This window comes from Alternaria conjuncta, assembly GCF_024043145.1.
Source record: "Alternaria conjuncta strain BMP 0040 chromosome Unknown scaffold_8, whole genome shotgun sequence".
NCBI lineage: Eukaryota > Fungi > Ascomycota > Dothideomycetes > Pleosporales > Pleosporaceae > Alternaria > Alternaria conjuncta.
In genome coordinates this window covers 1,466,771-1,491,003 of record NW_026250097.1, presented here as the reverse complement: position 1 = coordinate 1,491,003, position 24,233 = coordinate 1,466,771, and the positions used below count along the sequence as shown (strand labels likewise).

At 52.0% G+C, this 24,233-nt stretch overlaps 9 protein-coding genes across 9 annotated transcripts; 6 read left to right on the top strand and 3 right to left on the bottom strand.

Annotated features, from left to right (window-relative positions):
* Nucleotides 1–98: 98 nt before the first annotated feature.
* Nucleotides 99–3,204, top strand: J4E85_006309 (uncharacterized protein; the record flags this gene model as incomplete). Its single annotated transcript, XM_051470549.1, has 2 exons — nt 99–2,007; nt 2,063–3,204. 2 exons carry the CDS (start codon nt 99–101, stop codon nt 3,202–3,204), a joined length of 3,051 nt encoding a protein of 1,016 aa, XP_051326037.1.
* Nucleotides 3,205–3,312: 108 nt separating this feature from the next.
* On the bottom strand, nt 3,313–3,897 carry J4E85_006308 (uncharacterized protein; the record flags this gene model as incomplete). Its single annotated transcript, XM_051470548.1, has 1 exon — nt 3,313–3,897. The coding sequence occupies one exon, from the start codon at nt 3,895–3,897 to the stop codon at nt 3,313–3,315; it is 585 nt and encodes a 194-aa protein (XP_051326036.1).
* A 1,103-nt stretch (nt 3,898–5,000) lies between these two features.
* J4E85_006307 (uncharacterized protein) lies at nt 5,001–5,630 on the top strand (the record flags this gene model as incomplete). Its single annotated transcript, XM_051470547.1, has 4 exons — nt 5,001–5,049; nt 5,118–5,134; nt 5,197–5,308; nt 5,380–5,630. The coding sequence occupies 4 exons, from the start codon at nt 5,001–5,003 to the stop codon at nt 5,628–5,630; spliced, it is 429 nt and encodes a 142-aa protein (XP_051326035.1).
* Nucleotides 5,631–6,193: 563 nt separating this feature from the next.
* Nucleotides 6,194–8,606, bottom strand: J4E85_006306 (uncharacterized protein; the record flags this gene model as incomplete). Its single annotated transcript, XM_051470546.1, has 6 exons — nt 6,194–6,361; nt 6,414–7,765; nt 7,812–8,092; nt 8,139–8,263; nt 8,320–8,446; nt 8,581–8,606. 6 exons carry the CDS (start codon nt 8,604–8,606, stop codon nt 6,194–6,196), a joined length of 2,079 nt encoding a protein of 692 aa, XP_051326034.1.
* Nucleotides 8,607–9,054: 448 nt separating this feature from the next.
* On the top strand, nt 9,055–15,147 carry J4E85_006305 (uncharacterized protein; the record flags this gene model as incomplete). The annotated part of the gene is made up of 1 exon (XM_051470545.1): nt 9,055–15,147. The coding sequence occupies one exon, from the start codon at nt 9,055–9,057 to the stop codon at nt 15,145–15,147; it is 6,093 nt and encodes a 2,030-aa protein (XP_051326033.1).
* A 646-nt stretch (nt 15,148–15,793) lies between these two features.
* Nucleotides 15,794–16,333, top strand: J4E85_006304 (uncharacterized protein; the record flags this gene model as incomplete). Its single annotated transcript, XM_051470544.1, has 3 exons — nt 15,794–16,157; nt 16,212–16,280; nt 16,323–16,333. 3 exons carry the CDS (start codon nt 15,794–15,796, stop codon nt 16,331–16,333), a joined length of 444 nt encoding a protein of 147 aa, XP_051326032.1.
* Nucleotides 16,334–17,251: 918 nt separating this feature from the next.
* On the top strand, nt 17,252–17,923 carry J4E85_006303 (uncharacterized protein; the record flags this gene model as incomplete). The annotated part of the gene is made up of 3 exons (XM_051470543.1): nt 17,252–17,708; nt 17,757–17,816; nt 17,868–17,923. The coding sequence occupies 3 exons, from the start codon at nt 17,252–17,254 to the stop codon at nt 17,921–17,923; spliced, it is 573 nt and encodes a 190-aa protein (XP_051326031.1).
* A 1,232-nt stretch (nt 17,924–19,155) lies between these two features.
* On the top strand, nt 19,156–21,735 carry J4E85_006302 (uncharacterized protein; the record flags this gene model as incomplete). The annotated part of the gene is made up of 3 exons (XM_051470542.1): nt 19,156–19,165; nt 19,358–20,635; nt 20,813–21,735. The coding sequence occupies 3 exons, from the start codon at nt 19,156–19,158 to the stop codon at nt 21,733–21,735; spliced, it is 2,211 nt and encodes a 736-aa protein (XP_051326030.1).
* Nucleotides 21,736–21,912: 177 nt separating this feature from the next.
* Nucleotides 21,913–23,672, bottom strand: J4E85_006301 (uncharacterized protein; the record flags this gene model as incomplete). The annotated part of the gene is made up of 4 exons (XM_051470541.1): nt 21,913–22,075; nt 22,144–23,210; nt 23,348–23,572; nt 23,631–23,672. 4 exons carry the CDS (start codon nt 23,670–23,672, stop codon nt 21,913–21,915), a joined length of 1,497 nt encoding a protein of 498 aa, XP_051326029.1.
* Nucleotides 23,673–24,233: the final 561 nt, after the last annotated feature.

The following is a 24,233-nucleotide window of genomic DNA, read 5'->3' as shown; positions in this document are numbered from 1 at the left end:
TTGTACCTTGTTTTAGAACTGCTTTAAGGCCGACGTGCCTTAACCACGCCGGATGCTGCTCCGTTATCACGATCATACTCTTCTCTCGATAGCAGGACATGCTATCGACAAACCTCCGTCGAGCTACCGTTGCGCTTTTAGCTTCAACCCGCTTAGTTCTTTGCTCTACCAGCAGCGAACATGAACAATTCAAGGACGTAACATGGGATGACCAGAATTGGGTTATAGCGACACATGCCCTGGATCAAGGCCACTACCAATCCCGCCTAACGCTTGCGAACGGCTACTTTGGCATCAATGTAGCATCTGCAGGACCTTTTTTCGAAGTGGATGAGCCAGTGGACGGCGACGTTATAAGTGGGTGGCCGCTGTTCAGCAGACGACAAGCTTTCTCGACCATCGCAGGCTTCTGGAATAGTCAGCCACGAACAAACGGAACGAACTACCCTTGGCTGTATCAGTATGGGTGGGAGAGCTTTACTGCTGGCATCCCACATGCTAGTGGTATCGTTGTAGAGGCTAACGGCGAATTTCTGAATGCATCAGTCAACCCCGGTCACATTTCGGATTTCGTATCGAGTCTAGATGTAAAAGCTGGAATTGCAAGCTGGCGATACAATTGGCGGCCTGGGGGTTCCGGAGATGGGACAGTTGATGTGGACTATCAGATGTTCGTGCACAAGCTTTATGTCAATAAAGCAGCAGTCAGGCTGAGGCTTACTGCGACACGCGACCTCAATGTGACGGTGTACGACGTGCTTGACGGTGACTGCGCGGTTCGCTCGGACTTTGTTGAGAAGAAGTTCGAAGAAGATACGCCTACAATATGGTCCGCTGTCAGCCCGGGAAACATCACCGACGTAAAGGCTTATGTATACTCGACTCTAAGTGGTAGCGACTGGGTCAACCTTACAGCTCGCACTGAAGTAGCTGGGGGCATCTTTAGTGGCGGTAATGGCTCAACCATTGCGCAGTCTCTCCCGGTCGAGCTGGTCGCCTTTCGTCCCACCGAAGTCACCAAGTTCATCGGAGTCGCATCCACAGACGCTTTCCCAGACCCACAGAGTGTAGCACGCGATGCTTCGCTATCTGGTGCCGAAGAGGGTTACTACAAGCTGTTGCATTCTCACATTGAAGAGTGGGAGTCCATACTAACACCAGACTCGGTCGATGATTACCACCTACCGAACGGATCTCTCCCAGAGGATCCAGACGTACGAACACTGCATATCATGGCACGAACCAACCCATTCTACCTGTTATCGAATATGGTCGGACCTAATGCTGTGGCTGCAGCCAACAACAATACAAAGCTGGACATCTACAGTATTCCCGTTTGTGGGTTGGGCTCAGACTGCTATGGTGGTATGATATTCTGGGATGCAGATGTATGGATGGCCCCGGGAGTCCAAGTGTCGCATCCGCAACACGCTCAAAATGTCATTAAGTACCGCGTAGAGCACTTCGATCAAGCGCAACGCAACGTCGACACTGCGTACCAATCGAGCAAGAACCAGACAGGTAGATTTACACCTGGAGGGGCTGTATATCCTTGGACGAGCGGGCGATTTGGCAACTGCACAGGGACTGGCGCGTGCTTCGACTATGAGTACCATCTGAACGGCGACATTAGCCTTGCACTCAACAATCACTTAATCATCACCGGAGATGGAGAATACTTCAACGACACCCTCCTTCCCATTTCGAATGCCATTGCGCATTTCTTTGGCCAATTGCTGGACTTTAACGAAACATCTGGCGCATACGAGCTCTGGAATGCTACGGACCCGGACGAATACGCCAACCAGGTCAACAACATTGCTTTTACCACTGCACTCATGCAACGTCATTTCCTCGAGACGAACGAGTTCAACAGCTGGTTTGGACGCAGCCCTAATGCTAGCTGGGCAGACAAGGCATCCAATATGCAAATTCCAATCAACGAGAATGCTGGCATCATTGTTGAGTACACTGGAATGAATGGGTCAGTAGCGGTTAAGCAAGCTGGTAAGTAACATCCACCTCTTTGACAGGTGAGTCACTAATCATAACTTTTATTCAGACGTTGTTCTGGTCGACGACCTACTACATTACCCCAATCCATACAGCTTAGCCAACCTGGACTACTACGCGGCGAAGCAGTCTCTCGATGGCCCTGCCATGACATACTCTTCTTTTGCCGTCGTCGCAAACGAAGTCTCGCCATCCGGCTGCTCGAGCTTTACCTACGACGTTTACTCGTCCTCGCCATACGTCCGCGCACCATGGTACCAATACTCTGAACAACTTATCGACAACGTCGACGAAAACGGAGGAACGCACCCAGCCTTTCCATTTTTGACCGGTATGGGAGGAACTAATCGCGTTGGTATCTTCGGATATCTCGGTCTCGGTTTGTACTACGACAGGCTGGATGTCGACCCCACGCTGCCGCCGCAGATCCCATATCTGAACTACCGTACCTTCTACTGGATGGGACATGGTATCAACGCTACTTCCAACTCGACGCACACGACTTTGACACGTCTGCCACGGGACAATTATACCCTGCCCTCGGCGAACGCGACATACTTTGACAAGCCCATCCCCGTTACGATCGGTACCCGCAGTAACCGCGACAACACAACGTACGAACTCGGCGATGAGCCACTCATAGTCCGCAACCGACCAATGGGTGAAATACTCACAGTCGGCGGTAACATCCTCCAATGCAAAGCTCTGCTCCCATCATCCCAGGGCAACAAACCTGGCCAGTTCCCTATCGCGGCTATCGACGGCGCTGCAAGCACGAAATGGCAACCCGAACTTGCAAACATCACCAGCTACTTGACCGTAGATCTCGGCGATTCATCTTTTTACCCCATCAACAAGGTCGTAATGGATTGGGGCAACCAGCCACCCTCACACTTCGAAGTTTACTTCTCCAACACCACATTCCCTCCATTCGAAAGCCAACCCAACTCAGAGCTCGATGAAGATGTGAGGAAGGTAACAGCAGGAGAGGTCAAAATAAGTGCGCCTTGGGATCCAGTCACTGCGTACGAGATCAAGACGTATATTGGGAATCAGACGAACGTTACTCTTGAGCAAAGCGTTTGGAGCGGACGGTATGCACATTTGGGTATTAGTGGGAATTTATTTGCTGAGAATGCTACCGATGGGGGGACGGTCGCGGAGTGGAGTTTGGTTAGGGAGGGTTACTGAGTTGTTGAGTTTGGTGTTTGACGAAGCCCTGGAGCTGCTGTACTTGGAGGAATGATCGCAACGTTGGTACTCGTAGATTATAGTGATACTCTTGTGATTAGCGGATCTTCAACCTTGTTTCGTAACCACGAAACTGGTGCAGTATCCGGCTCCTATCGTCTGAATCTCTCCCGGTATGCTGATTTCATTCCAAAATCCGCTGACCATATCGTTCTTCATCTCAACTCCAATGTTCGACAGGTCGCCACAGTTCCCATGTTTACCCCAGCCCCACGATATTAATTTGCCTTCTTTCGTCACAGCGAGGATGTGATCCGACCCAACGGCAATCTTGTCCAAAAGCGGCAGGTTGGGCGGTAGTAGCTTCCACATGTTCTCTTTACCCCACGCGGTAAGAGTGCCATCGTCGAATAGTACAAAGATGGCGTGCCATGTCGCGCCGATGTCTTTCCAATTCTTGACATGTTCGGGCATGTTCGAGATGATGTTGAACTTGTCTTTGCCGAGGAGATGGTGTTTACCCTCAGCTGGATCACTGACTAGGTATGTGAAGTCTTTGCCACATACCACCTTCTTGGGTTTAAACGGTATCCCTTCGATCTTGGTAGGCGCCCCGACTTTGCAGTTCAAAAGCGCATCTCCGAGTTGGCCGAGTCGACCTTTCCCCCAACCATAGACCGAACCATCTTGCATTATGACGACGTAGTGCCAAACTCCAGCTGCAAGATCAGCTACCTTGCTTGAAAGCAGAATGTGGGCAAAGGTCTCCTCAGATGTGCGCAGAGACTGGACATAGCTTTCGTCGTATAAGCCAAGCTCACCCCAGCTGTTAGAACCGTGTATTTTGATCGCGCTGTATGGAAGGTCGCCGACGTGCTGGACGGAAGCTGACGACTCGCATGTAGCGGCCGCGAAGCTGTTATCAAGGCCCAATATATGAAACAATTCGAGTCGAGGTGGGGATTTCTCCCTTTTCAGCTGACCTTTGCGATTGTCACCAACCCCGTAGACTACGCCGGTTGTAGTGAGAAACAGTGTATGATTATCGCCACCTCTTATGTATTTTATCTTATCAAGAGGAAAAGGGCTGCCGGTGGTTGTAAAACGAAGAACTTGAGTTGGAGTACTGACTATCTCCGCTGCTGGTATTCCTAGTTGACCTTCTCCGTTACTTCCAAAGACATAGAGGTGGTGAGACGAACCCTCAGGAACTGCTCCCTGGGATTGTTGAAGACGATTCGACATGCCTGGATCTCGGCACTAATATGCCAGTTGGAAATCTAGGTGCGTGACGATGAACCGGCTTTGCGATGGAAACGACCGATGTGAGTTTCAGCAAAAAAGACTCAGTAAGAACACTAAACTATTCCCAGGGCTCTCCGTAGGTGCGGCGCAGCGAGCTGTGTAGCCTCTACTCTCCCAACTGACGAATTAAAATTATATATGGTGTCGGCAACCCTTGTTAAATGCTGCCTCGCCAATGTAGTTGTGCAAGTTACGGTGACTCACACACTCGCGACGTAGAAGAAGAGGCGCTAGCGTAGAAGGAAAAACCACCAGCAAGAAGTTGCTCTAGATCAAGATTTGAAAATGCTGGTGGCGAGGTTGAAGATGCGCGGCTTCTGGAGTTGACGGCGCTAGCCCGCCGCGACGCTAATCGCTTACAGGGATAGCGGGTCCGTGCGCCCACTGAATTTCGACATGCAACATCGTCGGGTAACTTCCACCCATCGACGACAGCCAAACCGACCACGCCCACCCGTACTAACCGCACGCACATTCCACAGTCGCCCAACATGGCCTCCCAGAGCGTGCAATGCTTCGGCAAGAAGAAGACCGCGACTGGTACGCAAAGCCCGCCGCCCGACACCTCAGAGCAAGAAGAAGAACAAGGCTAACAATACCGCCCACAGCTGTCGCCCACTGCAAGGTACACACGGAATGCCACGATCGAACGCGCAACCGAACAGCATACTTACGATGAAATTCTAGGCCGGAAAGGGTCTCGTCAAGGTTAACGGAAAGCCTCTTTCCCTCGTCCAGCCCGAGATCTTGCGATTCAAGGTCTACGAGCCCATCCTCATCCTCGGTGTTGACAAGTTCGGTACGCACACACGAAGCCCCAGGGAGGAAGCTGCGAAGGAACTACGGGCAAAATACTAACAACATGGGCAGCCGATGTCGACATCCGCGTCCGCGTCTCCGGTGGTGGACACACCTCGCAAGTCTACGCCATCCGCCAAGCCATCGCCAAATCCATCATCGCCTACTACCAAAAGTACGTCGACGAGCACTCGAAGAACCAGCTCAAGCAGGCCCTGATCCAGTACGACCGCACACTGCTCGTTGCCGACAACAGGCGGTGCGAGCCCAAGAAGTTCGGCGGTCCAGGTGCGCGCGCCAGGTACCAGAAGTCTTACCGTTAAGCGGTATCGCTTTTGGGCTTGGAGAGGAGAAAGATGGAGCGGTGTATGGGGGAGCATGGAGCGGTGTTCATCCTGGGCTTTTACATGGGGTCTTCTACTGTCTACTATCTATCTCCTTAAGGACGAGGTTACGTGACATGGCGCGCAACGGCTGCCTGGTACGATCCCCCGGCTTGTGACGATACAAAATGAATACATTGGTTGCAAGAACATGGAGAACGGCATGTCACGTGTGGATGGTCATGAGATTCTCAGTGAAGCAGGATAAATGAATGCCAATCGACTCTTCCCCCGACGAAGTATCCAGACACTGAAGTGATACACGCAGAGCATGTACACAGTTATCAAGACGTTTCATGAAGAGGGCAATGGACTCAATTAACGGTCTAATATTCACCATCTCCAACACCAACGCTTCCATGCATTAACACACACACGCACACACACACACTAGCACAAAGCTATCCTGCAGCCAACCACTTCGCCTTCTCGTCCTTCCAGGTACGTCCCTGAAGGTCAAGACTGTTGTTGGTATAGCCATAGATTTTGAGAGGCGAAGGCTTCTAACCATCGCTACCGCTGCTCCTAAATGCCGCACAAAGCGCGGCATATTGGTGTGTGAGATCGAGGACGTGCTGGGGGAGCGAGGTACCCTGGATGATGCTGCGGATTTTGACGGCGCCTTCTTCTTCGATAAGTTTGCGGATGGTGTAGAGGAGGGAGGGTGAGAACTGGGAGTATGTTAGTTTCGTCATCTTGTTGAAGGGGTGAAGGTTGACTTACCTCAGAGTACCATCGGTACTGCCAAGTGACCAGTCTGATCAACGCGGCTGTAACGTCCCTGACTTGTTTCCTCTCCTCGCCTAGTTTCAGTACGCCTCTCATGGCTTTCGGCGAGAACTTGATTTGCAGACAGTTCTCATACGCTTCCACTGCCTCCTCTGTGTGGTGCAGTCTCTCGGCGAGTTCACCCAGGATCTCCCACTCCTCACTGCTCTTCTTGTATAGAAGTTGTTGTTGCCTGTACTGCGCCATCTCAGTTCGCCATATTGTGTATACGCGCAGATCCTCGTACAGGACCATGAAGAGGTTGTCGAGCCAGCGTTCGCAGAGGCGCTTGTTCTGGAAGTGTGTGTAGTTTGGTTGCGAGGGGTTGCCGTTGTTCGCGGCGTCGTGTGCGTGAGGGTCTTCGCTGCCGGCTTTCACAACTTCAGAGGCGACAGTGTGCATGGGCTTCTCGAGATCGTTGACTGCTTCGGCGGCCGCAGACGATGATTCGCCGTTCGTGTTGGATATCTCAGCGGAGGAACGTTCCTCGACTTCGCCATGGTCACCATTTGTTTGCTGGGCGTGTGTGTTTGGAGAAGGAGAACGGAGCGCTGTTGTGCTGGCGCTGCGAGAATGCGGTTGCTGTGCGGTCTTTTCATGGCGGTATTCCTCCTCCATGACGAAGACTTGGCTTCGTATCTTGAGTAGTTGATCCCAGCCAATCTTCTTTGTAATCTCGGTCAGCAGAATGTAGGCTTTGAGGAAGGTACCCTTGAAACCCGCAGCGTGCAGCTTCCTCAGAGTTGGGTGCACAAGCTCCATATCGTCGATGTTGGAATCTTCAATCTCGTCGCACATGGCTTCTGGCATGACAGGCAGAAAGACTCGTTGTGGCTCGGGCATCCGTGGTGCGTCCTTGTCCTGGTAGGTGAACATGGGACATGAGTTGAGAGTCAACAATGCCATGTCCCACTGCTCGAGGCTGACGTATATCTCTGCTAAGCGCGCCCATGTGCCAAACTCACTAGGTGCAGACACAACGCTCCTCTTAGCAATCTCAAGCGCCAGGTCGCCGCGGCCCTTCTTGTTGCAGAACTCGGCTTGGCAGTCGAGCAGAGAGTAATCCATGGGCAGTTCTTGGATGGCCTCGTGTAGCAGTTGGACTGCCTGCACCTCCTCATCTGCCTCGATGTATACCCGCGCCAGTAGGGAAGAGATCTCCGGATCGCGAGTTCGCAATTTCTCGAACAGATTGATGCCTGAAGTATATCTACCGGTGGTATGAATGTAGTCGAGAAGACCCGTAGTCAAGTGGTTCGAGACGAGATTTGGGACTTGAATCTCGGGATCAGATCCTAATTGCCAGCCTGAATTGCGTTAGCGGAGATGTCATCATGCAAGCGAATGTCATACCGTTGAAGAACAGGCGCTCTGCTGCATCCAGAAACTTGTGCTCGCTCTCGGTACTTGTGATGGGATTGAATCTCCGCACACCAACGATCTTCTTGATCGTGTCGCCGGAGCCATCGTCGGCATAAGAATATGCGCGCAGTACGCTACACAGGTAGGTCTCTAGCCAGAGTTCGTCGGTGGCTACTCGTTTGTCGCCGCGCTCATCGATGCAGTAGCTCTCCACAGTGCCAGGGATGTAGACCTGCACGCGCATGTCCAGCCGTGAGAAGGCATTGTAGCAGCTGCTCGGTCAGCAATTGCCAGCGCCGCAAGAAGACATTCCCCTACCAATACAGCCCAGAGACGACCTTGTTTTGCTTATCGTGCGCAGAGTATGTGAGGGTGTTGATGTAGGCTGCCAAGCTGGCAGACGAGGAAGCGTCTACGCCGGATACGTGGTGGTAGACGCCAATCTAATCACATGTCAAATTGGGTTCGCGGCCACTGTGCGGTCGAAGGTACTACGGACCTGTTTTGTCGCATTCTTGATGGGCTGCTTTATCAGGTGGACCAGATCTGGCGGGCCCAGCTCTCGTAGGGTCTGCAGAGATTCCGAGCGCGCTTCGATTGCGGAGTGTAGCTCGTCCTCGTAGATTCTAGAGCGGTATTAGAAGAGATTACAGCAGAAATGCGCCATGATGATGTGTTGTGACTCGAAAATAGCAGCAAGGATGCAGGTGGGCGCATATGTAAAACATGTGTAGATTGAAAGCTAGTAGGTTGCGCGTACTCGGGAACAGCTGGCGAAGTGACCATGGCTTCAATTGGCGCCGCAAACGCGGGGGGACGATGGCGGTGAAGAGGATGCTATGGCGGGGGCAGGTTGCTGGCGGAGGGGCTTGGTATACACTTCACAGCCTGGGCGGATGTTTGTCAGGGTTTCGGTGTCCTTGCTGAGTATGGAGGGCAGGCACGGTAGCTCATCGCGGAGGACCGCAGCTGCCAAGACGGGGCATCCCTGCGCTCCATCATTCACTGTCGCGTCGCGTCACACCGAGGCCTCACGACGTGTCATAGGCCACAGCCCAGTCGCATCCCACCTTCTTTGTCCACACCATCGTCGCGCCTTCCATGGTTGCCTGCTGCTCAGGGTCTGTACCACCAATGCTGTGAAACGTCTCTCATTCGCCTGTCGGCCTTTCCCAACTGCCTACAACCACGCACATCTCGCATCATGGTAAGTACAACCCGGGCATTTTCAACCATGCCCGCTCACATGCCGCAGTCGAAGGCCTCTACATGGCATCCCTACAATGTCGAGCTCCCCGAGGAGACCGCCGAAGAAGAAGTCGACGATACCCAGGAGATTCAGATCGAAGAGGCGCTGAAACTGTACCAAACCGCCCTCAAATACCACTCCGAAGGCCCTCCGTCGTTCGACAAGACCGCCGCAGCCTACAAAGCTCTCTTCGAATCAGAGATTTTCAAATACGCCGAATCTCTCTCCGAATACCAGCGACATGAGGTCTTTGGCGAAGACCTGGTGTTCGACACCATATTAGAGGATGACTACGAGGCAGGCCCCGTCCAGTCTACAGGCGCTGCTGATAGTGCCCCCAACACACTCCAGCAAATACTACACCTGTCATACAAGAACCATGGCCAGTTTCTGCTTGAGGCGATGCAGCATTGGATTGCGACGAGTGGCGTGTCGCCGCAGATGGAGGCATGGAACAACACACGTGGCGCCCTGAACTACTTTGCCGAGGCTTTGGATAAGGAAGACACCGATCTGGATCTCTGGCTGCGTGCGGCATCTGTCGCGGCTATGCTGGGCAGCAAGCGCCTTACTCGCTACTGTCTGGAGGCAGTCTTGGATGGAAACGACGAGCAGTGGGAGAGCCTGTTACGACTTCCTGGGTTGGAGGAAGGTTTTGCCGGACAACAATTGCGCGAGCTTGTAGGACGTCTGGAGGATAATGTCTCACTGAGCCAGGCGCCACTATCCTCCATCAAGCGCAAGAAGCTTTCCGAAACGCTGAAGAGACGCCTAAATCCATTTCCGTTCGCGCCCCTCCCAGCCGATGTCGCCCTCGCCGAAAGCCTACACAACATCAAGGTAGCACCAGAGAGCGTGACTCTGACTCCGACCAAGTGGGACTGGGCAGGACTGGGTGATATCATCGTACGGCAGTTTCTCTCGGAGCAACAGGGCATGACGCCTAACGTGCCTTCTGGTTCCAACATAGTCTTCAGCATACCACCCGAGAGCGAGACTCCTGAGCGTATCGAGTCTGAACCACCCGCACCGGTAGAGGAAGCCTTGATGCCCGCACCTGCGCCCGCTCCGACCCCGTCACCACAGATCGAAGAACCCAACACTGCAGCGACCGAAGTGGAGAACGTGCCCGAGAAGGATGGCGAAGATACCATAATGGAAGAGCAGGAGGCCGAGAGCGAGGTCAAGAATGAGGAGGCTGCACCTGTTGGCCCTTCTAATGTCGCACCAGTCCCGTCGCGCAAACGATCGACAGACTCTGCTGGTTTACCCGAAACCGCAGAGGGTGGAAGGTCACGCAGTAAACGCATTCGGGGTCGAGAGTCAATTCTTGAACCGACAATCGGCAATGCAGCTCAAGAGGCCAGTAAACAGCTTGATGTACAACTTGAACCATACACATACGCAGATTCATGCCTCTACGAAATCCTCAAGGATATGTATGCGAAGCTCGGTGTCGAGGGAATGAAGGACCCCGATGAGCTGCGTAAGCTGGTCATGGCGCTCCCTGACGCGACTGCTACGGATCCCATTGACAAGGCCGCTTGTGATTTCTTCACGGGACTACGAAGCGGGCACGTCAAGACTGCACAAATCCTTCTCAGTTCCGAGTCTTTCGATCTCCTCGGTGCGACTAGGGAACACGGACTCAATGCATTTCTGGGTTTTTCCAAATCAAGTTCGAGTCAGGCCTCCAATAAACCTTTGCTGGAAAACCAAGGCTTGAACGCATTCGCAAGGTCTGTCAACAACGGTTGGCTTTCGATTGAAGAAGTCGCATTCGGCTGGATCGAATCCCTGTTTACTCCAGGTTACTGCTCCACAACAGGAACTCAGCCGAGTGATCAGTCAAGCTACCTGCAGTTTAGATGGGCGGAGGATCTCAAGCGCAATGTTGTACAAGTCATTGTTCGTATTGACGAGTTCATATACGAGCGCATGGCTGAACGCGTTGACAGCCTCAATCGGCGGATACTGGACGCTACACATCGGTCTCAGGCATATGAGCTCTCTGCCTTCGACAAGGCGCAGATAGAGATAGTGGAGGCCTTGTTCGAGCTGCATCTCGATGTCTACTCTCTTATCAAACATCCGCAAAGTGTAGTAGACGCCAGCACCCAAATCCTCCAGAGTGACCGTCTAGAAAGATGGGCTTTGCTCGCGCGGGAGGTTTTACAACTTCGACCGGACTGCAGACGAGGTCAGGGCATTGATGATCTAGGTTTGCGCCATATCTGGGCGACAGTCTTTCAAATGAGCGTCAACGACGAGGTTTTGCCGGAACATGTATTGTCTGCCATGGCACAATTGAAAGATATGTTTGAGCCTTTGGGCGATCACACGATTCAGATACAGAACAACGCCGTCATGCCGGAACTGTCAGTCGCCGCTATTGATCAAGAACTCGTGCGCATTAGTATGAAGGACTTCTTCCTCAAAGTCTTTGACCAAGAGGAACAGGACCCAGTAACGGTTATCGAAAGCCTGGAGCCGATACTGGAGCTTGCGAACACAAACGACCCTAGTACCTCCCCGAAGCCAGACGGCTTAGAACATGACGGCGTTGATACACACAGCTCACCTACTGTCAGCATTGGCTCAGAACAGCATCTCGATCGCGCCTCGCCCGTTCTGGAAATGCGGAAGTTCCTCGACTCTGCGAATGTCAATGTCCGACTCTCCCTCTGGAATAGGTTGCGCGTGGCTTACGAAGCCATCGATTATTCTTCAAAGGTCTTGTCATGCTTCCTTAGAAGTATTGAAGCCCTTGTAGCAGATCTCAGATCTACCAACTTCCAGGAACTTCCATTGCTAGACCGTCAACACAAGCTCTTAACCCGATACCGGGTTATCGATGACATGGTCGTCAAGATAATCCGCATCATCCGAGATGACGAAGCACCATTCGCCTGCCTCTCATATGAGCATGTCCAATCGTCCATGTCCGCCATCGCAGAACTGCTACATATTATATCAGCAGCAGACATGCTCCGAGATCTGATTCGTGTCAATCACATTACCGTGCCTCGAGTAGAATCTCAGCCGAATGCAGCGTTCGCCAATATGATGTCAAGACTCGACGACATACACCTCCGACTCTGGATCCTGCAGTACCATCTGTTCAAAGACGGCATGTCCCAAGATTCAGAGGCTTTCCCTACTCCTTCTGATGATTTGTTCGATTTCATCCGCCATGTGCATCATGCGACTGGTGTACGTGGCTTCTGTCACCTTTCTAACCGTCAGTTCTTGAGGCTTGCGAAGGACGAGCTACTTCGCATGGATGATATCGTTGATGGTCCCAGCCACGCCACCGAGCTCTGCCAGGTACTCCACGATATGTATGGATTGAAGCTTTTCGTCGAGCCTCTGGACTGTCAGAGCTTTCAAACTACGCCAGATGTCCTTGATAAGAAGACTGCCTTCAGCATCTTACCTTTCGCAATGTCGCAAGCTGCTAAGGTCGATCTCAAGGACCTACCTAAGACCGAGCTCAAAGGTACCATCGAGAAAGTACATGCTGCTCTTGGTCGGCCTAAACAGAACGAGGATATCACCTTTAACCGCAAAGTCATTTCCACTTACTTCAAATCGCCCGTCAATCCAGTGGCACTGTTTGGGTGTCTGAAAGGCGTTGGTTCGCTCGCCACGAAACACATTCCTGCTGACGAAGCTGTGGCTGCATCGAAGGGCTGGTACTACATGATGGGAAACATCGCGCTGAGCAAATTCCGATCGCAGAAACGTATGACTCAGGGACCGACAGAAGACCTTAACTACGCCCAGGCATTCTTTGTGCAGGACCTGGAGCACTCCATTGAACGGTGGGAGACCTGGTATCGGCTTGCCCAAGCCAACGACACGCAGCTCGAAGAAGCTGTATCTTGGAACGCAGACAAGATGAACAGCAATAGTGCCGAGGTGGTTAATTTCCAGCGTGCTGCAATCAATTGCTACATTATGGCTGTAGCCTGCGCTACCCGCGATGCTAACATCACGCCGATCGATCAAACCAAGATTGCACAGATGTACACCGAGTTTGGAAACCGCATGTACGCCTCATCCAGGGAACCATTCGGTATGGAAGCATTCCAGATACGGGAAAGTGAAAAACGATTTTGCAACCTACAAACGAACGCCTCTCTATACAAAGAAGTCGTATTTGCCCCGTTGCATGCCTACACTGCTTGGAAATTCGCAAGCACTCTCTACAAGAGAGCCATCAAAGGCAATCCGAACAAGTGGTGGAATCACTTCATGCTTGGAAAGTGTGGTTGGAAGATGTGGGCGGCAAATGATGGTGCGACGCAATATGCCAAGTCAATAGGTGCACCACTACCCCTTCCGCGCGGTCCTTCCTGGGAGTCAGTTGTGGACGCATTCATCAGCGCCATCGAAACACTCCCAGGAAAGAAGGGACGTAGCGGCGAGCCAGTCCTTGAGCCGCATTACAAGCTTGTTTCCATTACACACAAACTATTCCTGCGGGGAGCCATCGACCACGAGAAAGGGGCGGAAATCCTCGCGAACACTTCCTACGCGCAGAACGTCAAAGCTCCGGAGAACAACGGTGACTGGCAGCGATACGTACTCGCGGTATTGAAAGCATTGCGAGCGGCCGACAAGTCAAGTTGGCACCATCGCATCATATCTCGTGTGGCCCATACTCTCTATGACAACGGCAGAGATCCAGTATCGGCCAATGAGGCTAAACATGAGCTTACGCAGCAAATGTTTACCAAGACCATGGCTGTTCAGGTCTGGAAACCTGAGAATGAGCGGCCCGGCCGACATTTTGTCTACACTACACGCTATACCAAGTTCTTCATTGAACTTCTGGATCTCACTGGCGACAAAACCAACTTCGAAGCTCTTGCTAAGCGTGTACGACGCAAGCAGACCGACTTCTTTGAGCACCAGAAGCTGTGGCAAGACTTATGTCTGCGCTACATCAAGATGCTGCGAAAGATTGGCAACGTACTTGAGGGCCAAGAAGATTCTGCTTTCAAGTCTGTCAACCACGATGAGTTCAACACGCTGGCTCTTCGGTTGGAAGCGTGGTGTCAGAACCCAGAGACTCAACATCCCGTGCTGGATGTTCTCCGTGATGCCATTGAACTCAAGCGTCTGAACAACGGCATGATGAAGCCTCTTCTCATCGACGACCTGATTGGCGATGCATACGCAATGCTGTACACTTCAATTGGGCCTTCGCTACCGCCTTTGCAATCGGAGCAGCAACCACAGCAGCCCTTGCAGCCTGCACCGCCTCGACCATCGCCTTTCGGTATAACCGCAACAGCTGCAGGTGCTGTACCTATCTCCTCATTGATGCAGGTTCAGGTCGATGGGCCTGCTGACGGAAGTTCCGGTACGCCATTTAACATGTATCATCCCAACCAGCTTCAGCCGCAGCACCCACCGTCAATGCCGCAAATGCCCTCGCAGCCTGAGCAACCCGCAAAACCAAGAGCCAAGGCAGTGGGTCGTAGGGAGATCGCTCGTCGAGCCGAAGCATGTGTACAAAAGATCGCAGGTACAGCTACGCAGCCAACATCAATGCCTATTCGATCGCCTCCACCCAGCGAAGCAGCGCTTCCCTCCATCGTCGGACAAGCCGCCTCACCCGAAGCCGTCGCGCAACCAGCACCTGGACCAGGCACATCCACCGAACATCTACACCCGTCCTTCGACAAGAGCGGTACAGCGACCGCATCTGCCAGTATCAACAACGACGAGCCCGAACGCAGCGCACCCGCTTCCATCCACGACGACGCAGACGACGAGAGCGAGCTTAGCGAGCTAGACGAAGAAGAGGTGGAAGAGATTCATCAGGAAGTTCAGAATGATAATCTGCGTAGATCGGTATCTATTGCAGGCAAACCTCTCTTCCCCAATCTGGCGGCTAATCGAGTTAGTCCCGAAGGAAAAAGGATTGAGACGGCTGCTGGAGATGAGGGCGCGGATGATGATGGCGATGTTATTCATGTGATGTCGAGGAAGGAGGATGGCGATGTTATCCATGTTGGTGCTAAGAAAGATGAGGATGCGATGGATGTTGATGGTGAGAAGAAGTAAGGGGCTTATGGGTTTGGTTCAAAGGGCGCGTAGGAGGATGGTTTTGCTGGATTGTGTACTACTATAGAATAAGTGTGTCTCGTGGCGTTGCTATGAAGAATCATCGGCAAACGAGTCGGAGTATGTTTGTTTCTAGATACCCATCATATAGGGCTGTATATATATCATATTTACTAGATGTTCTGCACCATCGCTGGGTTTGGGCTGGGCCTATGTTGACGACGGTATGGTAGTGTGTTGCGACCAGGCGTCGCCGACGAGCGACTCAAAACTTTCAGAATCTATTTCATCTCCATTCAACAATGTCCTCTCGAATTAGAAGTATCACGGACATACGAAACGGACGTTAGGATCGGAAGCGTAACAGTCGTAAACGTGAAGCGACGTCATCTGTGAGGGTCTCCTTCCTTGACTCGACGTCGTATCTGTTGTTACTTGTAATTTTCTGCATCTCAGCTTGGTTTTCCCATTGGTTCTGACATTGCGCTTGCACATTTCTTTACCATATGCGACTGTGATATATCGGCTGGGCAGCAAACGTGAGCAAGCCACAGCCGTATATAGCGGAGTCCTTTTCTCTGTTCTGGGAGCGTTACTGCTCACCAAGGCATACATACTCACGCGCCAAGTCCAAAGACAAACACAAATGTCTCTACCCGGCACTCCTGACAACAGAGCAGGTGATTCTTTCGAGAACCCACTGCTTGACCACGCGGCTCAACGCGACCTGGTCTCCGAGAAACACTATGCTCTGGATGGGGGCCACAATGAAATCATACAGACTACTCAGGCGTGCGTGGCCTCATACATTACGAAAGGGTTTGCCATCCTCAACAGCAAGGGACTCCGCGTGTTCTTGCAAGACGGTCGCATCGTCACTCAGACGCTGCACGTGTATTCCAGAGATCCAGCTGAGAACACTCTGTCGCGCCTGAACGATCCGACGTGGGAGTTTATCAGTGTGAGGGCCGCTTTGGCTGAGGCGGCCTCTAATAATACGATCTACTATGGTAAGACTGTGAAATTAATGAGCGTCTTGCAGACTTGCTAATCACATAGCAAAGACGTTGACATCAAGTACTTTAAGAAACGTCTTCCCGATCTCCCAGATTTGACTGCAGGAAACATCTTTGGTAAGTCACTTTCCCTACTACACTGCAATTACATACTGATAGTTCGCGACTAGATGCGAATTTCTTTACGAATGACGGTATATTTGGTACCGGTGCTACTTCTGCTTCAGAGCCTGCCGGCGCTCCTTCCTAGACTGGACTTGTCTATCGGCGTGGTGTTTGATGGACTGTAGTCATGATGGATCCTCGATCACGGCTGGAGTATTGGAGTGAAGTGTTCCTCTTAGATACCAATGACATATGGCTACACACAACACGTGAAAACCAACACTTTATTCCAGAATGAGTGACCGAGTATATGCGTGTTTGCTGGGTACAATTAGTGAATGGCCTGAAATCGAGGTAAGGCACGTACACTGAAGTTGATGTACACGATACGTTGTGACATCACGCTCCTGCTTTTCGCCGCGTCCTTCGCCTTCCACTCGGGTATCGCGCCTTCCTCGATCAGCCGTAGCGTCTTGCAGTTTGCGATAGCGATTGCTCAACTCGGAAGCACCTCGTGTTGATTTGTCCGTCACTCAGCAAACCCAATGCTTGCGTCCACAGCACACGACTACGAGTAGCAAGCTCGAGGTCCCATTTCAGGCATATAATCCCGCGTTTCCCACGCTGTCTCTATCAAATATCAAGGCTGCAGTGGCCCCTGACCACCCCGTCGACAATGCGCTCCTTCACTATGGCGAATGCGCTCTCACTTTCGTAGTGAGGGGCAGTGATGGGAGGTCACCTGGACTTTGAGTAAAGGTCAAGGTGACCGCTGAGGAGAACCGCCTTGGTTGTATAAGTAGGTGGTTCCGAGCGGGTTTATGGTTCCTTCTTTCTATACACCACTGCTACAAGAAGAGATATCAGTCTTGTACACATCAATTCCCAGTAAGTTCTCTTGGATACACTGCCTCTGTTTACTCTACTAATTATGTCACGGAAGTTATATATACCACGATCAAACTCTCCAACTGAAAGAAGATATGTCCGCCGCCGCTGGATCCTCTCCACCTCCTCCGCCCCCTAGCGGCAATTCCAACAAGAACACTGGCCATGGATCTTCTTCGTACCCCAACCTCAAGATCCCTCTATCGGGAGACGGAAGCACTCCCCAGAAGGCTGCATGGGCGAGCATCATGTTCCAGCCCCCTGGTATTACGAAGAACTATATCGTCGACGGCGTCGGACTCTTCCCACGCTACCGCCGGACCCGTGTCGATGAAGCCCGTGAATACGCACGCCTGTCATATACAATCCTCGACGGAGAGACCTACGAGGTCATCCCCGAGTCTCATCTCCCCCCGGGTCCCATTGGCAACCCCTCTATGCCCCCTGCTGCGGGTATCGTAGCTCAGATGCAGGACATTGCCGCTCATGAGAACGCACTTGCGACGGGTTCGGGGGCAGCAACTGATGCTTACAACGCGCTGCAAGTTCACCGTGAGTCTGATGTATCCTCCTCGCGTTATCATGGCTGACACTTTGTAGACGGCGACGCGTTTGTAGACGACAACGTCAACACTGGCAACTCATCGGAAGACGCTGCTGGTAAGTCGGTTCAGCGATATACCAGACGAAGTCGTACTAATCGTTTGTCAGAATCCTCTTCAGATACGTCTGGCGACCGCTCGGCTGGTGCCTCTTCTACAGACTGAGACCTGGCTGTAGGATTTGTGCTTTCACTTCGGAGCGAGATTGCGCGCTCTGGGTAAATTCGACTGAAAAGAGTGGGCAAGTAGATGCAACGGAGTTTATCTTGTTAGTCACGGCGTTAGTAGATACCCCTTGGATAGAAGAGAATAAGATATGAGATATAAAGTCGAACTCCGTCTTCACACTGCATTTGAATGAGACTACCGCTCGCGGAAAGACTACATGATACCTCCGGGTTTCCTCTCATCAAATCTGACCAACATGTGGCGCGCTACCAAGAAAAGACAGACGATGTGTTATGTATCGTCATTCGATTGTGTAAACCCACCAGCGCTCACGACATGTCATGTACATCTACTGCGGTACCTTACTGCCCGCCTTGCTTCATCGTTGGCGTTCTCGCTTTCCGCAGGTCTTGGCCGGTTACTACGCTTACGCACATGCATCAATCTCGTCAAGTTACGCATGTGTTTCCGTAGTTGTACAGACTTGTAGAAACTTATGTATTGGCTAGAGATATCTAGTAGGCGTGCATCAGCGCCTCTAAATTTTACCTTCCTATCATGATGAAAAGACGGCGCATCTCTATCGTAGCACTCGCGTATCACATTCTCTAAGTACACCCGCACACGAGGGCAAAAACATACTGCTTACTTTGCACCTCTGCAGCTGTGCTTCTGACCCACACGTGGTTCAAAAGAATGTGCGTAGCCCAACTTCACATAGCCATGGTGAGAGAAAGGGCAAAAAAAGATTGTCGCAATTAATTGGCGGTACTGGGAACTGTAGACATGTTAGGAATGTCTCAGGACCACCAATGAGGGAATGAACGTACTCGAACCCAGGCTGGCGCGGATCTGGATCGGGACACTAGGTGTCCGCCAGCCACAACGCGACGTCATACCACTAGACCATACCACGATAGGGTTGTTAGTACGGTGATTGGGAGAGTGGCTTGGAAAGCTGCTTACCCGAAGTGATTCGTTTTGTTGGAGAATCGAAGAAAAATCAACAATATATAGACAGCAAATTGCATGTGTGCGACCAACATCACTCCCACAGACAAGTCTCCAATAAGCATGTGAATCAGAGTTCTGACAGCAAAATCTGGATGCGATGGCGGGGTTGAAAGGTCTGTGCTCCTCGCTAATGGTGGGGCTGGATTTCCTGGTCGCGCCCGAGTTGCTCTTTCTTCACCCAGTCAGTCACAACAGCAACACACCTAAGTGCTCGAATGTCCATAGGTATGTGATTTGAAGTACTCTACAGGCCCAGCTACGCGTTAAAAGAACGCGATACTCCAGCTTCAGCGTGAGTTCATCGATATCTAAGATGGCTGGAGCTCTACATGACGAAGGCCGCTTGGAGCTAGTGCTGCATTTGGCGATTTTACCTGCATCTTCGACGAGGGTGGACACCACTAACGCTCGCATCAGAGCACTCATCACCTCGGCAGTCGCGAGGTAAGCCGCGCAAATCCTATCGCGTCGAGGATGAATACTCGTTTCTCGATGAAGACGAGGATGGCTCTGCGCCCTTCGGCAAACAGACGCCATCCGTCCAAAACGGCGATGATGACGACGGTGATGACTTTATGCCGGATGCCCAGGAGGAGGAGGCTGAATACGAAGAAGAAGACGAAGTGGTAGAGGAGGAAGAGGACTCATCTGAAGAGCATGCCAATTCCGACGAAAGCCCTGCACCAACTCCAAAACGCAATGCACGCGATGCACGGAATGCGCGAGTACCTCAAGCCGTGCCTACCACCCCAGACGTTATTCCGAAACGACGGTACAATGATCCCCGCTACAAGGACATGGCAGACAACATCCCGTCACCAGTCATATTCAAGAAAGGAGGTGGCATCAAAGTACGGGTTGTCGATACGGACACCCAATTACGAACGCGAGGTATCCCTGATTTCGACAAGATCGGCGGTCATGAGCCGCGGCTGAAGAACCTGTTTGGTCCAGATGTACACCATCTGAGACCAGTACTCGAATCGAGGGACTATTGGTTTCCGCAAGAAACTTTCCCTATCCGGAGTTACAAGAAGAACAAACCTGATGATGCTGAGGTGGGTAGCTTGAGAAGGAGCTTCTTCGAAGCCGAAGGCGCGAGGGAGAAAGAGAATGAAGTCTTGAAGACGTGGTATGCCAATACCGGAAGCCATGCTTTTGCAAAAGCGCAGACAACGAATAAATTGACCGCGGACGAGGCGAAACAGTACATGATAACCCCAGGATCGGACACCATGAACGTACTGGCTGGTCCGGTGAACACCCCCCAAGTCAACACGCTGGCAAGAGGCGCATACATGAGCATCGCAAAACCCTTCCCAGGCGATCAAGAGCGACGCGGTTGGCTGTTCAACCTTGGTTCTTGGGTACAAGACGCTCAATGGGCGACGAACGAGGAATCCAGCACCCAATATCTTGCTGTCGCCATCGATCAGAGACCTACTAGCGGCGACCAGCCCAAGCCACTTGAGCAGCCAAAAGCACCTGCATTCAATCCTACTGAGCCCTTCCCTGCGTCTATTCAGATATGGTCGTTCGAAGCTGATGATGTAGGCGATTTGGATGCGTCGAAAGAGCCGCAACTAGAGCTGGTCATCTGCACAGACTGGGGTGCGCCAAAACACCTGAGATGGTGCCCGGTAGCTGCTACAGACATGACTGAAGAGACGAAAGACGCAGGTAGCAGGCCTATAGGTATGCTTGCAGGGATTTGGTCCGATGGACGAGTGCGTGTCTTGGATATCTCCGCACCTCCCAAAGCCGACACTCACACTCCTACGTATCTTCGTATTTCACGTGCTGCATTCGAAGTTTCATTTCCTCAAACAGTACCTTCGTGCTTACACTGGCTGTCGGGACATACAATCGCAGTTGCGACTGCAGCAGGCACTGTAGGCATTTGGTCCCTCGATCGCCCAGGCACACTGAGAACACCCGACGCCACACATCACAACCCCAGACCCTGGTTCTATCAGCAATTGGCAGATACGTACATTCTCACAGTATCCTCTGGATGGCCGTCTAACCCGCAATTCCTGTCTATCAGTACCGCAGACGGTTTCGCGCGCCTCTTCGACCTACGAAGCCCGAATGCGGATACCACCGCTTCGATACGCGGTCGCACGCTTTGTCTAACGCAGGCATGGCACGAGCATACGCAATCCTTCGTCATGCCTGATGAACACTACATTCTGCGACACACGCCCATCCGCCGTTACTACCACAACCTGTACAGCATGCGATTAGAAAACAGTATCACACGCGTCGCGACAAGCCCGGTCCACCCTGGCGTCCTCATTGGTGGAGTTGACGGAGACATCCAAGCCAGCAACCCTATTATGCGCATCACGAACTACAAGATCATGCCGTGGCAACAGAAATGGTTTGTCCACGAGTGGAGAGGACCGATCGTTCGCATGCCAGCCAAGCCCACGATTGGTGAAGATGTCACCATGACTGAAGTCGAACCAGCTGAGCAGCCTGATGGCGACACCGTACCCGAGTTGCAAGCCGGAGAATCAGCTGATGGAACCAAGAAGGTACCGCAAGAAGTACTCTCGCAACCTCTCGTCCGCATCACCGAAGGCTACAAGGCTGGTCAAACAGGCATTGCGCACAGTACATCTGCGAATGCGACTAAGAGGGGAAACCCAGAGGTGGGAAGATCGATTAGTATCTTCGAAGAGCTGACTGCCATCACGGCGCTGGCTTGGAATCCGAATCTGAAGTTTGGAACGTGGGCTGTTGCGGGTATGGCATCGGGGTTGTTGCGCGTGGAGGATGTTGGTATCTAGGAAGGGAAATCGAAGATACTCCTAGTGCCAGTAGCTCATGGTATGGCGAAGACTTGCTGTGGGCTGCAGACCGACTTGGCGAAGTCGAGACAATTGCGCACGGAACTTGATACAAAGTATTGTGTTACATGCTTCATGATTTCATTGGTTCGTATCGTAATCTTACTACAACATCTTCTAGTTGACAGCCTTCAACTTGCACATCAAAGGGTGCTTCTCCCAAAGAATGAATGTTTTCTGGTTACTCCAATCACTGCTCTCAGGGCAGAGTTCAATATCGAAGTTGTAGTAGACCTTGGAAGCAAGGAGGCGTATCTCGTGGTATGCCATACTAAGTTTACTGTTAGCTTGCTATGGTCTGTGTACGTATGCTAAAAATGAATATCGAGAGAGGGCTGTTGAACTTACTTCTTGCCAACACAATCCCTAGATCCAATAGAGAAAGGCTGAACACACTGCCTCTCATCGCTCTCAAACTCGGGATCACCCATCCATCTCTGAGGCAGGAATTCTAGTGGCCTCTTGAAGTTCTTGTCCGACAGGTACATGGCGTGTTGCGGGATCATGATGATGGTGCCGGGTGGTACGTATTGGCCGACAACAGTACTGCCGTCTTGCGGTGTGAGGCGAGGGAGTCCAAGCGGAACCGGTGGGTAGATACGGAACGCTTCCTTGATGCAAGCCGATAGGTAGGGCAATGCAGCGAGCTGCTCCATGGTCATGTCGGCATCGCTAGCGAAAGCGCTACGGATCTCATGGTTGAGCTTCACCATGCAGTCCGGGTTGCGCAGGAGAAGGTATGTCAGGCCCGAAACGAGTGTAGCTGTTGTTTCCGTTCCGGCGATCATAAAGAGGGAAGCATTTGCGTCCATCTCACCTCGGGTCAGGCCTCGTCCTTCCTTTTGGCCCAGCACCAGATCCCATAGATCGACCCCTTCGGAATCGCGGCCTTTCTCAAGGCGCTTTGTCACGCGCGTTACAGAGTGGTTGAAGTGGTCCATCCGCTTCCGATTTACAGACTCGGGTACGTATCTCTTGAACGCACGCCATAGCCATGGATATGACATCATGACGGTGAAGTGAGATCCCATCTTGAGACTGGCAAAGATGATACGAACCCAGGGGTCGTATTCGGCGTTGTCGAGCATATGCAGTGGCTCTCCGAAAGTCAAGTCGCCCATGATATCAAAGGTGGTGAAGTTGTACATCCTGACCATGTCGAACTTCGCGGTTGGATTCTTTTCGATGGTGTTCTTCATGGAAGATACAAGTTTGTCGACGTACTTGACGAAGAGGGGCTCTTGTTGTTTCAAGGCTCGGTCGGAGAATGCGGGCGTGAAGATCTTGCGTTGGCGACTGTGGTCTGGGTCGGGGGCAATGATGAGGCTGAGTTCCCGATTGGGTGTTGTGCCATACCTCATCCAGGCTTTTTGAGGAACATGTCCTGCCGTGCCTTTGGAACCATGGCCGTAGATCTGGAAGGTGGTTAGTCGGTGTCGAAGATTACATTTGCTTTTTCGGGCACCTAAGAAGGTAGCGGGAGGTTCCAACTCGAACCTGGAACGTCGAGGGGGCGTTCAAGTATATCTGTATCAAAGTATGCGAAACTTACATCTTTCCAAGAATTTGGATCCGTGAAACTCAGTTCATCGTGGTTGACACGAACGACATGCCCATACTTTTGGTGTAAGTCTTGGAAGAGTTTATCTCGTGTGCCTTTCCAGATAGCAATGTTATATGGGATGCGCGTCGCAGCGTAGAGTTTCGGTCCAGGAAAGTGTCGGAGGGGATGGAAGTATATGCGGTAGATGGCTCTAGCAATGAAGCGGAGGACCAGCTATGCGAAGTTAGCAGCTATTTTTCTGACGAGCTTCCGCGAATTAAGCAGTACTTACAAAACCGATCAGATAACCAACGATGTGCGGTATCGAGGCCATGTTGAAGATTTTCGTGATTCCCGAAGAACCGTTTGTTGATGTTGGAGACATGACGCTTGGAGTTCTGCCACCATATGATGATCTTGATGCAGGGCACGCGCAAGCTTTAAGTACAGACGAGTACAAGCACTACATTCGTCGCACTAAAAGAAACGGAGTAGGTGCCATGCCGAGACGGGACACAGCCAGCTCGCCTAGTACCGTTGACGTCGGTAGCCAGTAGCCAGGCACCCAGTGTCAAGTGATCGGCTGGAGTAGCCCAAATGTCGCACCTAATGAGGCATTTGACGCGAGTCGACCATCCGTGGGGAGGATGTTTCCCACGCTCACCGTCCGGCTAATGAGGATCATTAAGCTCGTCCAGAACCCACTCCCTCGGAGGGTCGGCAATCAGGTCTGGCAGATGGCTGTGCGGGTTGAGCACAGCCTGGTTTCGTACATCAGGGCGTAATATGACATGTGAAGCCTGCCAAATATGTTTCAGAGTGTGGCAGATTCCGATAGGACACTTTCGTCCGTGCAATGCTCACCGGCCGATCGCTCGGAGAATTGAGTTTATAC